This window comes from Leucopleurus acutus (assembly GCF_964270905.1).
Source record: "Leucopleurus acutus genome assembly, chromosome: 18".
NCBI lineage: Eukaryota > Metazoa > Chordata > Mammalia > Artiodactyla > Delphinidae > Leucopleurus > Leucopleurus acutus.
In genome coordinates, this window is record NC_139160.1 from 77787363 (window position 1) to 77803466 (window position 16104).

The window sequence follows — 16104 nt, forward strand, 5'->3', positions numbered from 1 at the left end:
GGCTGGCACCAGAGCGCCAGGGCGCGGGAGCGGGGCGGGGGCGCGGGCCGCGGGGCGCGGGCCGCGGGGCGCATGCTCACACGCGCTCGTGACGTGCGCGCGGGGACCGGCCTGCCGGAGGCCGGGCTGAGACGGCGGCGGGCGGAGACCGGGAGCAGAGCAGAGCCGGGCAGAGCCGCGGAGCGGAGAGGAGGAGCCGAGCAGCAGAGCAGCGGCGGGAGCGCCGGCCGCCGCGCCCCCGAGCCCGCAGCCCCACCGCCTGGGCCTCGGCACGCGGGCTCCGGTCGCCGAGCGGCCACCCCCGAGCCGGCCGCCGCGGGCCGGGCCGGGCATGAGCGCGGAGGGGCCGCGGCCGCCCCCCGCACCGCCCGGCGCGCCCAGGCCGTGACCGGGGCGGGGCGCGCGGCCGCACTCGGGCCCGGGCCCATGGGCGCGCCGAGCCGGGCTCGGGGGCGCTGAGCGGGCGGGCGCGGCCGGAGGAGCCATGGACTGCACCCTCGTGCGGACGCTCGTGCACAGATACGTGAGTGCGGCCGGCGCGGGACCGGGGCCGGGGCCGGGGGGGACGGGCCCTTCGCCCCCGATCCTGCCGCGGCCGCCGGCCCTGGGTCGCTGGAGGCTTGGGCGGCCTCGTGCGGCCGACCGCGCCCCGGGGGACGGCAGGACGCGGGGTACCTGCGGAGCTGGCACCTGGGCCCCGACGGCGCGGGCGCCCACCCGCCGCGCGCCTCCCCGGAGCCGGGCGGAGCTGCCGGGGCAGAGACTGCTTAGATCGGCGCGGGCCGGGCTGGGGAGGGATGCTCGGGCTTAGCCTCGCCTGCTGGCGCTACCCCAGGGTTAAGGGACAGGGAGAGGGGCACCCACAGGGAAAAAGGCGGTGGCTTTGCTCGTTAGTTTGGTAACAGCACCGGGGGGTTCGGAAGTGAAGTTTGGGACCTTTGTCCCGCAAGTAACCAGTCAGACCCGAGGCTGGCGGTTCGGGGTTCCCCCGGCGTCTTCGCTCCGGGAGGCGCGTGGCGACGCCGGGCTTGGGCAGGGGGACACGGAGGGTCAAGTTGGGTTTGTTTCCAATCCGCCCGAGGGGAGCCGCGTGCGGCGCTGTCGCCGGCCCCGGGGGTAGAGGGGGTGCGCGCAGGAGAAGGAAACTGGTCGCGTCTCTGACAAAGGCCCCCCTGTCCCCCGCGCGCACCGCCGCCAGTCGCAGGTTGCAAAAGTTGTGCGCACTGAGGTTTCCGCTAGGAGAGGGAACGGTGGTGGGAACTTGTTTTCTTCTGGCTGAGGAATTCCCTTCGTCAGTCATTCATATTTACGTGTTTTCTTCGAGGAGACCTCGGCCGCATACGAGGGTGTTTCTGTTCATCCAAGGGGAACGTTGAATCAGTGCCTTCCCCCGAATCCACTCACCAGAGGACTCAAGGGTCAGGGGAGCTCGTGGCACCTTCCAGTAGCTCCCCTGGGGAGGGCAGTCTGCCTTCCGGTTAGTGGGGCGAACCCCTCTGGAATTCTGGTTAGGGCCGGGAAGGCTTCCCGTGGGAAGGGCCCTGTCCCCTCAGGGATTCTTGAGTCCATCTTATAACGTGAGTGTAAACATCAGGGGCACCTTGGTGTCTCTACAGTAGTAAGTTCTGGAAAATCAGGTAACCGTGGCAGTAGGTAATCAGATGTCTTAGAGAAACGCTTGACGGGTCCCAGACATTCTGTTCTCAGGCTTATGGCCCACGAGCTCGGAGCCAGCGTTTGCCTAGGATGTGCTCACTAGTTTTCCAGTTAATTTCTATTCTCTTCCAACTCTGAGACTCTGTGATAGGAAGGAGAGTTGAATTGTGAGCGGTAATGCGCAGTCTCTATCCACGGGTCTCCTGCTCTGAGGCCCACCGCCTGGTGGGTCTTCCCCTCCGTCCTGCTCCTGTGACCCCTTCGTCCTCGGAGTCTGGCAGACAGGTGTCCGAGTTTTGTGCTTTCACTCCCTTACGTCCTCCAGGCCTTCGGCTGTTTCATGGCATATCAATCTATATAAATGTTGGTGTACCTGATATATTTTAATTCCCCTTTGCTGTGTTATTAGACTTATTTTTCTCAGACCTAACTGGGAAATATTCTTCAGTGAACTTTCCCAGCATATATGTTTGGTGATGTCCCTGGGATCCAGTTACAGGGTGCTGTTATTATTTCTTTGTTTCTCATTCCACATCATTTTTTTTTTTAACAGTCTGATCATTTGTCTACTTCACCATATTCACATACAAAACCATTCATTTCTATGATATGAAACTCATGTCTACGTTATTAAACTAATTTGACTTTTTCCAGAAACAGTCCATTTGTTTGCTTATAATTGGATTATCTTTCAATATTTAGGAATTAATTATACTTCCTTTTGCTAGAGGGCGAAGAAAGACTCTGGGATTAAATATTCATATTTCCTTGTGGTTTCCATATATGACGTATTTCATAAGCATGAATAAAGTCATACCCTGTTCCCATCTGGTGTTCACACAGTCAGAATTTCCAGGACAAAGAAACCTTTTCATGATGACGCCTGAGGGCTGCCAAAGATAAAGGAGTCCTTGGAAACCATTGCTGTGGGTATTCTATTCTGGGTTAATTCCAGAGAGGTAGAATAGGCAAATGAATGAGAGGATTCCCTTCCGGGTCAGGCCAGGTATGTGCCAAAGCTGGCATTACTGGTCGTTTGTGAGCCTCGATATATAAGCTGCGTAGAGATGCGCTGTTCTTGTAAATGGCAAAGCGCTTCTGTACCTTGAGCTTTTAAAAGAAATGTTTAACGAAGTGGGTGGAGAACTAGTGTTATCCTCCTAGAAGAGATGTGAGGTGGGAAACCCAGAGTCAAGTAGTTTAAGTTCTGAGAGGAACCTGCAGAGTCTCCGGGAGCCCACCTGGATGTGGACCTGGCCTGCCCACTTTGAGGCCGTGTCACCCTGGGCAGGTGGCTTCGCTTTTTCTCTGCCTCGGTTCTCTCATCTGAGGATGAGTAGCGGTACCCGTTGCAGAGGGTCATCGTGAGAATTAAGTGAGTTAGTACAGGCCAGGAGCTAAGAGTGGTGCCCGGCTCTGCGGAAGTGCTCAGCACACGTGTCACGACTAGCCGTTAGCATAACTTTGCCCCCGGTCACTGGCCGGGGGAGGGCAGGCATCTCTGTCAGTTGCCGGCCAGGCCAGTCAGTACGGCCACCAGGGGCCCTGGGTGCCCTGCTCTGGAGCAGCTTCGGGAAATTTTGAAACGAGGGGCCCCAAAATGCCGCAGGCCCCACGGAAAGCCTGCAGGCCACCTTTGAGCACAACGGTTATTTCCAGGCCAGGAGGCCCACCTTGTCGGGACACTTCTCTCCTTTCCATCCACGCCTCACATTCAGGAGATGTGACTGTAAAGCTTAAGTTTGTTATGTTTCTGGCGTTTGTGTTTAGTAAACATCACTGATCCCTGGAGAACGTCAAGCGTGGCTGTGTTAGAATGCTTTACACCTTAAAAATTCACCGTTTGAATGCATGCTCATGGGTCTGCGTTGGTTTGTTTTTTTATCACCGAATGGTGTGTGCCGTGTGCACGTCAGTGCCCACTGGTGCTGCCCTACAGGCGGACCCATCCATCCGAAGCAGATTTAGTTTTAACAGCTTTCAGTGCCGCCTGCCTCGGGGCTGCCTCTTCATGGCGCTTCCGATGTGGGGCCTCCGGATCTGCCTGGAGTCTGCACCCCAGGACACTAAGTTAAGTCACTGGAACCACCGAGGCCTTCAGGTATTTGAAGTAGGTGACCCTTAGGCTGGCCCGAGGGCTGTGCTGCAGTGTTTGCACAGGCCTTTCAAAGCAGTCTGCCAGGTGTATAATTTAACCTTTGTGTCCTGGCTGTTAAGTTCAGTTCCTTCCATTGTCCTTTCAAACCCTGTTTAATGTCCGTTGCCACAAGGGACCTTGACATGCTTTTCTTTCACGCCTGAGGGCAGGTTTAATAACCCGAGGGGAAGAGGGAGTTTAGGTGTTTGGGTTTTGCTGCAAGTCAGTTGCATTTCTAGGGATGAGCACGCTGTCCTCAGTTTACAGTTAGCTAAAACCACCTGGAATCCACTGGCTGCCGCTCAGTACGCAGGAAGGCCTCTGTTTACAGCTGTGCTGGGCCTTGAAACCTGGAAACGCACTGTTCCTCGGTGCTGGGACCACATGTTCCACTGGCAACAGGGTAATCAGAGATGCTTAGATCCCCAAGTCCCAGACTTACAGATGCCTTTTTAACCAAGTTAAATGCCTGCAGAAATGCTATTTATTTGCAAGGAAAATCAATAAAAAGCCATTTTTACAGCAATATAAACTCAACAAGATTGAACAAGGGATTGTTTTTGCTTTTACTTGACTCCTGGTATCTGAGAAACAAGACAGTTGTTTGTGGAGGTCAAAAGTTCAGCGTCAGAGCCTAACAGGCAGCTTGAGACCTGGCCCGGCCTCTGACTGCGAGGCCTTGGGCGTCTTCCTGCTTGAAAGGAGGCACCGACTGCGGCTCCCTGGGGGCGCTGCCAGGATGGGGCCCTGTGGCATGGGGAGGTGCTCTGTCAGGGGGCCTCTTATCTGAAAGGTGAGCCCGGTGCTGCTGGCAGCCCCAGCTCCTCAGAGGGACGGCGTCTGCTGCTTCCTGGAGGGCCTCTGGCCCCCCTCCCACTGCGGAAGGTGTGGAGGGCCGTGCTTGCCCTGCACTTGGTGGAGAGCACAGCGGTCCTCAGACGGGACGCCCCTCTGCCACCGGCCCACGCCTGTCGGTGCTCTTGCCGCCCTTCTGGTTCGGGGCAGGTGAGCCCGCTATGTAAAGGTCTGTCCTGCAGCTTGGGGTCCCCCGCCCCTCACCCCTCCTTATCCTCAATCAGCAGCATCTCCCTTTTAGGGTGACGTCACCCAGTCCCTGTGGCACTCAGCCATGCCTTGAAATCGCCTTTTTTTTTTTGAAAAGCAGACTTTGTTTGTTTGTTTGTTTGCGGTACGTGGGCCTCTCACTGCTGTGGCCTCTCCCGTTGTGGAGCACAGGCTCCGGACGCGCAGGCTCAGCAGCCATGGCTCACGGGCCCAGCCACTCCGCGGCACGTGGGATCTTCCCGGACCGGGGCACGAACCCGTGTCCCCTGCATCGGCAGGCGGACTCTCAACCACTGCGCCACCAGGGAAGCCCGAAAAGCAGACTTTCTTGACCCCACATTCCCCTCCCACGATCTCCCCGCTTCCGTTTCCTTCACAGCCACGTTTCTGTAATGTGGCATCTCGGTGTCCCTCCGGTGGGCGTGTCCGTCCCCACCTCCATCGTCTCCGAGGTGGCCCCACCAGGGGTCACCTTTCTGCCCTCACAGCTGACCCCAGCGTACCTGGTGCAGGTGTTACCAAGTGCAAGTTCATGTGCCCGACGCACCGCAGCGTCGGAGTTCGGAGCAGAGAAAGGTTTATTGCAGGCAGGGCCGAGCACGGAGAATGGGCGGCTCGTACTCAAAAACCCTGAACCCCCTGACGGTTTTCGGGGAGACGTGTTTAATGGCAAAATTGGGGGTGAGGGCGTCGGGGCGCGTGACTGTCTTCTGATTGGCTGGCGGCGAGGTAGCAGGGCGGGGCTCCAGGAATCTGTGCTCAGCCTGAAGCGACTGGGTGGGGTCTTGGTTCCTGCGGAAGAGCTCTGAGATGTGGTGATGTATGTACCTCCAGGGGGGCCAGGCCCCAGGCTGCACTGTCGCCCCTCCCCTGTCTCTGCGTCCCCCGCTTCCCTGATAGCAGCTGTTGGAGTCTGCCCTTTGGAATCCAGGGAAGGTCACGGACACTGAAACGTTTTTCCTATGAACGAGAGATGGGGGACCCGGAAAGGATTTGTAGCTGGAGGGCCTCACAGGGTCCTGCTGGGTTTCTTAGGCGCGGCACGCGTTTGGTGTGTGTTCACCGACGCAGCCTGAGCCAGACAAGGGGCAGACAGCCGGACCCCCGTACCTGTCCCTGTGGCCCCAGAAGTGCTGTCCCAGGGCGCTGGGCAGTGGTGGGTGCTGGAGCCGGGACCGCGAGGCTCGCTGAGCTGCAGCGTCTGGCGGGCGCGTCCAGGCAGAGAGGAGGGCGCAGCGGGTCAGCCGCCCCTTCACCGGGGTCACCCCGGGGCCTCTCCCTTCCCATCGACACCTTGCCTGGGGGAGACCTGGAATTCCTCCTCTGTGTCCGCAGATCCCACGTTACCTTCTGGATCCCAGCCTTCCCCCCGCCCCCCCCTCCCCCGTAGGCCCGGGACCGCTCCTGGCACAGAGTCAGCGCTCCGTGAACATCTGCCCCAAGACTGATTGCGCCTCTTATCGTTGCTGTTGACAAGAGCCTTGAAGAAGCTGCCCTTGCCTGCTTCCGAAGGAAAGCGTGGCGCTTCCAAGGACTTGAGTGACTGATGATACGTCAAGCTTTTGGATTCTCTTTCCCTGGTACATTTCACAGAGTCTTAACAATGTGGGAAAAGACGGGGAAGGCGTCCGGTCCCACCCCCTCACTTAATAAACACTAAGTCCCCAGGGTCACAGCCGCGGTCCCCGCACCTGTGGTGCGGACGCCTGACTCGGTGGTAGCTTCTGCCGTGCTCTGTCTGTGGCTCGAGGGCAGGTCCTCTGAACACTGGGCTCCCGGGATGTGTCTCCTCTTTTCCTGCATCCGTCCTGGGGACCCCGGGCCTGGAAAGGACGCTCTCCCGGAGCCCCGTCACGAACGAGCATTCTCAGCGGGCCCCGCGAGGCCTGGACCCCCGCCGCGCAGAGCGCAGAACTTTTTGCGCGGGTGCCGTTTGTTTTCTGGGCAGGGGGTTCCCAGATTTGCTAGGTTCGCAAAGGAGTGCCTGCCCCGGTGAAGGCCGAGAACCTTGTCTGCAGACGCGGGTAGGGAGCCGGCCCTCTCGTCCCTCTGACGTGGTTGTGTCAGAGCTACCTGAGTGTCTGGCCGGCACTTACACATGGTGAGTGTGAGCACGTGTCCAGGTTTCCTCGCCTCTTCATAAATGGTGTGATCAGGCAGTGCTGCGCTGGGTGGCTTCCCGGGACCACGGCGGCCCCTCACGGAGGGTTCAGCGCCCTGTCCTGTGGCTGCCCTGTCATCACCACCCCAGGATACAGGCTCCTCCAGTTCGGGTGTACCTTTGAGCCCAAAGCAAGCTGCGTCTGTAGGGAGTTTAGAAGACACCCGTGTGACCGGCCACCGAGAGCAGAGGGGTGGCTCCGTGTCCCCCGGTGTGTGTGCTGGGTGCTGGGGGGTGGTGCCGGGGGGGCCATCCAGCAGTATCTGCAGGGGTGGGGGGCTCGCTCATGCTGCGTGTGGACCCGGAAAAAACCCGCCACTGGGTCGAGAGTCAGGAGAGGATTTTAGGCCCCCTCTGTTAACGTTACCTCTGTCACCTGGGCGAAGGCCAGACCAGGTGAGCTCTGTGGGTGAGTTAATCATTAGCTGCTTCTTCAAACCAAACCTTTACATATTTCCCCCCCCCTTTTTTTTTTTTTTTTTTTGCGGTACGCAGGCCTCTCACTGCTGTGGCCTCTCCCGTTGCGGAGCACAGGCTCCGGACGCGCAGGCTCAGCGGCCATGGCTCACGGGCCCAGCCGCTCCGCGGCATGTGGGATCTTCCCGGACCGGGGCACGAACCCGCGTCCCCTGCATCGGCAGGCGGACTCTCAACCACTGCGCCACCAGGGAAGCCCTATTTCCCTCATTTTTAAGTGGAGCGGGAGGAAAGTCATTTCCCCCGAGTCCTCCTTTCCCCACGCTCTCAGCGAGGAGTTTGTTGGTAACATATTTACAGACATTTGCAGGTGTCCTTCCCATCTATGTCTCCATCACTCCTGACTTGAGGGGTTAGTCATCCTCTGAGGAGAAAAGTCACTCGGATGGATCTCCAAGTTCCTGGTCCAGACATGTTTAGCCACCTCTCGCCCTCCTGGTTTATGTGGGCAAAATGTTTCCCATTTTTCTGGGGGTTTGATCGTGTCTCTGGTGGGTTTCAGTATCGGAGCACCTCTTGGGAGTGGTGTAGGCAGTAGAAGAAGTCAGTCTTCCTGGGAGGCAGCAGCGTGCCCCGCGTCACCCGGCATCAAAATCTGCCCCCGCTCGACACGGACTTGAGCCCACATTCGTTGGCTGCCCCGTCAGGGTTGGTGGCCCTTGAGAAATCGGCCCCGCCCGTTGCGCGTGATTTGCGGATGACACGTGCCCGCCAAGGCGGGCTGCCAGTGGCAAAAGGCTTTTAACTCCCACCCACTTTGCTTCTGCTGTGCTCACACCAGTGCCCGTTTCACGGGTTCCGTGATGGGTAGAGGCCAGAGTTACCGTCTTCTGCACCGTTTCCTCCACATGTTACCTGCTGGGCGACCTGCATCCGTTCCAGGAGCCCCTCCCGCCGCCGGGCACGCGGGTGGATGGGATGCTGCGCATGTGGGCGTGGTGTTCCGCTGGAGCCCGTGAGTGCGTATGCGCCTGAGAAGATGCGAACGCGCTTTGCGAGTTTCCTTGGGGCTCACGAATCTTTCTGTGAACACAGTGGACGGGGGCCTGGCTCGTCCAGTCTGCTCTTCCCAGCTCTGTTCCCCGGGGGCAGCTCACCACCCCTCCGTCCCCTCGTCTGCGTTGGGCAAGGGGCTTCCCAGCGAGTGTGGACGTTGTGCCCTTTGCCATGACCTTTCAGCGCCCTTCCTCACGCCTCTTTCCTGGGTCTTAGGTCAGAGACCAGCCAGCACGACTCTGAGATGCCGATCGTGTCAACACACACGTTTGATTACTGAGGACGTTGATGCCAAGCATGTGGCTGAGGAAGGAGGGGTCTCGATGGCGAAAAGCTGACATTGTTTCTGGGGTGGTTCTCTGAGATGCTCATGGCGGGTCTGTGAACTTTAATGTTGTGTTTAAGCGCCGGCATCTAAAATACAAAGCTGTGACAGGCCTGGGCGTGTCCTGGTCTGCTCACCGCAGGCAGGGCCGGTGCCCACTGCAGAGCTCAGATTCTCAGCCTCGGGGCTGCAGGTGGGTTCCTGTGAGGGGCCTCCTCCTGGCTTGCGGATGGCAGCCTTCCCTCCCCTCAGCTGCCTCCTCTGGTGCCCAGAGAGGGAGGGAAGGAGGGAGGGGAGCAGAGCAAGTGATCTCTTCTCCCTCCTCTTGTAAGGACACCAATCCTATCAGATTACGAGTCCACCCTTATGACCTCATTTCATCTTAATTCCCTCCCCAAATCCCTATCTCCAACTCTAATCACATTGGGGGTTAGGGGTTCAGCATGTGAATTCGGGGGACACAGTTCAGTTCAAGGCTGTATACTGTTAAAGGAGGCGCTGTTTGGGTGGTAAACATACACACAGGTGAAGAACCTCGAAGGAGGCGGTTTGAAACAGCGCATCGTTTGCTGACTGTTCTATCAAACAAATACAAAAAAAATGTTCCACAGAATCTGGGAAGACTAAAATAAAATAAACGTGTAGTGGGAATGTGTTACTTTTTAAACTGTGGGGCAGATTTAGGCCGGTGTGACCTCTGACAGACCACAGTTTGCATTATTTGATCAGATCTAAGGTTGTGTGTACTTATATCTTTTTCTTCTCTTTCTGTTGCTTCATTTTTCCCCCATAGGAGGATTGGTAGGAGAATGGTGGTTGGTATTAAGACTAGACTATAAAGTGTTGTTTTGGGTTTTGTGTTGTAACCTAAATCCACAGCGTCTGGCTTGTTGACAGGACAGATGTCACGGTATCTGCCACGTAACTGGATTGGGCACACGTGTCTGCTTCGGAAGCTGGGAGGCCGCTGCGTAACGAGCCGATTCTCCTAGTCAGTGGGGTTGGGTTTTAGGGACTCCACGCTGTCGATCTGCTCTGTACAGGGTGACCTCTTACCTTTGGCAAAATCGGAAAGTGATGGTTGGAAGGTGACCCCGAGCTGTCATTAGGGTGACAGGGACGTGACTTCTCTGCACATCCAGAGCATGGTGTCACCCTGTCGCCCACACATCGTGGGCTTTCGTGGTAGTGCGTATAAGTTCCCAAGCCAGCTGCTGTGGACCTTTCCCTCTTAGGTTTCTCTGTAATCACGGCCTCGTTGTCTTTTATTAAAATTTGCTTACGCTGTTGTAAGCCCGCGTCGGCAATGACCCTAAAGCATTATTCATCATATGATTAGGACCCTGGATGGCCTCTGCTGTTGCTGTGAGGCTGGTCGCTCACCCCGTCTGATGCTGTGACACTAGTTAAAGCCACAGGACCCTGAGGGGCTCTCCCACCTTCCGTACTGTCCCGTCTGAACTGTCGGGCTCTGCTTCCTGAAGGTCAAGTTCGTACCTGGGCCGTGTGCGTCTGACTCTGGCCTGGCATGTTGGCCTCCCTCCCTCGAACCTGCTCCCGGACAGGGGGGCCGACTGCCCCTCCCTCCTCTCCGGACAGACCCCCGGCTGCCGGGAAGGAGTCAGCCATCCTAGCCATTACCTAATCTCCCTCCTTCAGAGAAAAGAGGATCTCCTCCACCGTGTTTGCAGCAAAGGATTAGGGACAGTGAAGGGCGGCCATTGGAACGTCATCTGGATTTCTTTGTGATTTTTCAGGACGGCCTCGGGGACTGCCCACAAAACATGAGATTTTAAATCACGGAATTAATTTAAAGTCATTCCATGGAACAAAATCGTGGGGTGATCGCTGGTGTGGAAGAGGTGTGGCATGAGGGCAAAGCAGACCTAGATTTATCTGTCATTTTCAGGTGAAATATCTGAAGGTGACGGATATATGCGTGTGGAATAATTTACGTTACCTTTTCTGTTTAGAAAGTGTACGGAAACAGTTGTTTTGACTTGGATCAATTTAGGCAGAGCATTAAAATAGTAGATATAACCGTGAGGCGTGTGCGTGCATTTTTTTCAGTTGGATATAAACCTGAAAGCCACGCGTGTTAGAAAGTTGGGGTGACCATCTTGTGGTTAGGGTCTGAGTCCTTGCTTCTGATGTTCAACTCACGTCACCATTTTTCTGTGGTAAAATGGGAATAAGCTATGGGAACTCTTGACGCTGAAGAACACGTGTGGGCAAACCTAGTGAGATTCCAGCAGAGGAAGGGCCGCGGACAGGAGCCGAGGAGGGGTCGGGGGAGGGGGTGTGACAGGAGCCAGGTCTGGGAGGGGGAGACAGGATGGTTCTGGGCAGGATGGAGGCCAGAGGCCAGCCCAGGGAGGCAGGCCCGAGGGCGGTGGTGGGGGTGGGGGTGGGGATGTGACAGGGATGATGTGTCACCAGCGTTTTTTTTGTTTGTTTGTTTTTTGCGGTACGCGGGCCTCTCACTGTTGTGGCCTCTCCCGTCACGGCGTGGGATCTTCCCAGACCGGGGCACGAACCCGCGTCCCCTGCATCGGCAGGTGGACTCTCAACCACGGCGCCACCAGGGAAGCCTGTCACCAACGTTTTAATAGGAGCACGTGGCCGCCTCGCAAATTTCATTGCTTAAAATATGGAATGTGTTATATATGTTGCCTTTGATAAAGGTTTCAGTTCGTTTTAAAGTTATATGGGCCTACCGTAGAGCACAAGGAACTCTACTCAATACTCTGTGATGACCTATATGGGAAAAGAGTCTAAAAAGAGAGTGGGCGCATGTATCTGTGTAACTGATTCACTGGGCTGTACTTCTGAAACTACCATGACGTTGTAAATCAACTATATACTCTAATAAAACTTTAAAGAATTGCATGGCCAAATGAGGAAAATGTTACATAATAGCTAAATTAAGATGGTTTAACATTATAAAGATGCATTGACTTATTGAGTGAATATACGGTAGGTTGGTTTATGGGCAGTTCTTTTGTTATTGTCGTAAAATATCCCTAAAATTTACCATTTTGACCATTTCGAAGTACGTGTATAGTCCAGTGGCTTTAAGTACATTCACATCACCTCCATCCATTTCTAGAACTTTTTCATCTTCCCAAACAGAAACTGATTTAAGAGCAATTTTAAGTAGTTTGTTCCACATTTGATATTGTATATCTTGCTTTTTTGGGAACATGTTTTTTTTAAATCAATGATAAGGACCTTATCAGGGTCATGGGAAGACTTATTGAAACCTAAGTGCTGATTAAATTTTAATGGAAAATGTACCTTTGGCAGGAGGGTTTTTTTCTCTTTTAAATAATTGGCAATGGTAAGTTTTATTAAAATTTAAGTACTTGATTGTGAGGATTCATTTGGGCTTTAGTTTTGCGTAGTGTGCTTGTCGAGAGCGGCCGGAGTGGTGATTACCGCTCCAGAGAAGAAAATCTGATATTTGTCTTAGAACAAGTAATTCTGTAATGAAACAGAATATCATAAAAGTTATGTCTAGGGCTTCCCTGGTGGCGCAGTGGTTGAGAGTCCGCCTGCCGATGCAGGGGACACGGGTTCGTGCCCCGGTCCGGGAAGATCCCACATGCCGCGGAGCGGCTGGGCCCGTGAGCCATGGCCGCTGAGCCTGCGCGTCCGGAGCCTGTGCCCCGCAGCGGGAGAGGCCACAACAGTGAGAGGCCCGCGTACCTCCAAAAAAAGAGTTATGTCTAGTTGGCAATACTTTGAAATGATATAGTTCATAATGGTGTTTGTTTAACGATATGATAAAGCCACGTGGCTTTCTCCTAAGTGCGTTAATAAGGAATAGCAATTAAAGCATTTTATGTGAAATTCTCCTCCAGAAACTGCATTCTGCTGATTCACTGGTTCAGATCAGTTTTCTGTTTTGAGTTAATCTATAACATGTGTTCTTTTACTGTCTAAAAAATTATTAAGAATAGATTAAACTTAAATTGTTTCTATAAAATAATTGGGTCTGTGAGAAGCAGTTTCCTGTTATTCCTCCTCCAAAGGGGATATGAGATTTTTCTGTTCTTAAATTGAAATAATCCTTTGATTTCATAAATTGCCCTGTCGCTTTTTAGAGAACAGCATGGTTTCAAAAGCAATAAGTCCCATTCTTATCAAGTATTTAATTTATTAACGAGAAACTTAGTTGAAAAGTTGAATAATTTTGGCTCGTAAAACGCTGCAGCTGTAACAGGGAGTTGGCGAGATGCCCAGCTTGCCAGGCGCTCTTTGGAGCTGACGGAACAGTAAAAACTAAAGGGCGCGGATGACACCTCCTTAGCCCCCTCACAATGGAAGTTTCTTGAAAGGTGGGTTGATGCTGGTTTCCATCAATCCATTATCCTTGCAGATTCAGAAAGGTCTTAGGTCTGAGGGAGGACGTCTCATCCACACGGAGGCCTCTGCCCCTCACTGGAATGAGGACGGGTCACTGTGGTCGCGTGCCCGGGGCTGATTTTTTCCCCTTTTTTGTCCCAAGCCTGGCAGACAGTTCACCCACCTTCGGTCATTTTCTCGGTGAATGACTGACTTCCTGCCTGTGCTCTGACCTCACCGAGGGTGGGATTTGTGTCCCGATTTTGTTATTTTAATGGCCCCGTCGAGGAAGAGAGCGACTTGGTTCAGGTCTTGACCCAAAGGCTGTGGGCCGGGCCCGAAGAGCAGACCCTAAGGGGGATTCAGGGAGCCGGTGTGTATCAGGGATCCTGCATGGCAGGCGGCCCGCCCGGCGCCCCACGTGGGCCCACGAGCTGCCCGCTCCCGCCCCGGGCTCGCTGGCCCTGCTGGGGATGGGGCCGAGGGGGGACCTGGGCGGTGGGAGCCTGGACTCGGGCCTGCCGCTTGCTTGGACTGACCAGCGTTAGGTCTGTAGCGGCGACAGTGTCACGAAGATTTTCCAGGCTTTCTCTTCGCAGACGGGCAGGCCTGCGACCTGAAGTCCCATTGCCGGCCTTGTGGGCCCTTCTGGAAAGGCGCCTCCTCAGTGGGTTTTGGATTGTGTCTTAAAGGCCAGGACAAGGCCTCCAGCGTGTAAAATCCACATGTGGCTCTGCAGCCGAGGATGCCGTCCACACGCGGCACGTGCCCTGTGGAGTCCGTGTTCCCGCCGGTGAGTGTGGTTCACACACACACGCGTTTGCTTCTCCGCTTTGGTCCTGACGGCTTGACGACCACCCGCTGACGCAGCGCGGCCCCCGTGGCTCTCCAGCGGGTGGAGTAGCAGGGGGAGGTGGGCCCAGCGCCCCCAGAGGACAGCCCGTTGTGACGGGCGGGGCGGGTGGACACAGCTCCGCAGCAGGGGGCCTGGCCCTGCGTCTGGGGTGGGGTGGCGGCCTCCCTGGGCCCGTGGGCGGTTCTGACACCTGGGCCCTACGGTCGGTGTTCTCGCTGCGGGTAGGGGGACCAGATGTTCAGTATTTAACCAAAGGGGTGATGGAGGGAGGTCATTCAGAGGCGGCCAGCAGGGCCGCGGGGAGACGGATAGCAATAAAGATCGACTGTCAAACCAGGACAGGCCCGGGCGGAGTCCACTCTTTCCTGCTGTCACCGCTGCTCCCCGAGGGGCTCGGGCGCCCTGGGCCCCGTTCCTGCGGACCCGGGCAGTGGTTAGAGATTAGCGACGGCGAGTGGCAGAGCTCGGAGGTACTGATTGTGGGACTCAGGGGGACGCGAGGGGCACAGGGTGGGCGCCGACCGCTGCTGCCCCTCACGAGGGCGCGGAGGCACCTTGTTGTTGTAAACGAAGTGCTGAGGTCAGAGGTCGCTGAGGTCGATGAAAGCGGGGCGGCGGCTCTGCACCGCACGTTCCGTTCGGGGCGTCCATCCGGGGACTGGCCCCGCGCGCCCCTTCTGCGCGAGCGCGTGATGGGTAACCCAGAGCGGCCGTGCTGTTGACTCGGTGCCCAGCGCGGGACAGATGCTCGGCCACCTCCATTCCCTCCAGGGCCCCAGCCAGGAGGTGGTGGGGGGGAGGCAGGTTTACAGCCGGCCGGGACTGACATTCCTCCTAACGCAGAGCCAGCTTCTTTTCCAGTCCTGTTGTAATTTAGAATTTAGGGCTCACTATAAAGTTTTGTGGGTTTAAAAACTGACTTGAAGTAGGCAAGGGGAGAATTGTCCGAAGTTACTTGTTTGTTCAAACTAGAAACTCAGAGGGAAGGGGCGGAGCTAACTTAGGTCCGATCTCAGCCCTGCTTGCTGGGACACCGGGGAGGAAGGAGGGGCCCCCGGACGTGCTGACACGTGACTGTCCCCGGGTCCCGGGTGTGTCTCCACCTTGGGCAGCTTTTCAGAATTCCAGGCTTGATTTACTAGAGAGTGGTTTTCCGGGGGCTGGGAGGCTGCGCCAATGTGTGAGGTCGGGTTGAACTTTCACGCTGGTGGGGACAGACAGAAAGGAGGCTGCGTGGTCCCCACCGTCTTTCTGAACGCGCCCCGGGAGCCTCGGCGCGGACTCGGTTCTGCGGTGCAAGGAGGAAGAGAGGGCAGGGGAGAAGACTTACTTACCGTCCCGAGGCTGAGGTTCCTCACCCCAGCCCGGCCAGCTGTAGGGGACACAGTGCTAGACGGAGCTTCGTGATAAGAGCTGCCACGTGCCTCTTCTCCGTGTTTGCTTCCAAATGCCTAGCGCTACATATGCCTCAAACATACTGCAGTCGGTTTCTGCTTCCCAGTAGCTCCCAGGAGTAAGCAACGCAGTGTCCCTGCAGGTAAACAGCAACCTGATTAAGTCCCCCCACCCTGCCCCCAGACACGGATGAAATGCTCTGTTCATGGTTCGGTTTACCTGGGGATCAGGGCATGAGGGCTGGTTTCCTGCAGCCCTCCTGTGTAGGTGGTGTCATTTGGGCCCCCAACTTACAGACAGTGAGAGGAGGCCGCCAGCCCAGGTCACACAGGGGCTGGGGGCAGAGGCTGGCCTGTCTCCAGGGCAGGTCCTTCGGTAGGCAGCCCGCTGGGTCCCACAGCTTGACCTCTAAGAGTGGCTGGGGAGAGCGCCACACCCTTGGGCGGGCCCAGGGCAGAGGCCCTTTCTTATGGTTGGAAGTGCTGCTACTGATTAGCTGGTGGTCACAGCCCCCAACTCCTTTCCTGTGGAGCCCCCTCCATGGACCAGCCTGGTGCCCCCGTGAGGCTAAGACCTCCAACGTGCAGCTCTATGGCTGCAGCGAAATCAGCCAGACAGCGCCCGCCCCTGCCCGCTCTCAAATCCATTGGACAGAACCATGAAGAGGCGAATGTTCCGGAGCCATGTCC

At 56.3% G+C, this 16104-nt stretch overlaps 1 protein-coding gene across 1 annotated transcript in view; it reads left to right on the top strand.

Moving 5' to 3' along the window:
- The first annotated feature begins 457 nt into the window (after positions 1–457).
- Positions 458–16104, top strand: part of ATP11A (ATPase phospholipid transporting 11A) — a 116183-nt gene continuing 100536 nt past the window's right edge. The window contains exon 1 of the mRNA XM_082859231.1: positions 458–523. Within this exon, the coding sequence (XP_082715357.1) occupies positions 485–523 (39 nt within the window). The 5' untranslated portion in view covers positions 458–484. The remainder of the gene's footprint in view (positions 524–16104) is intronic.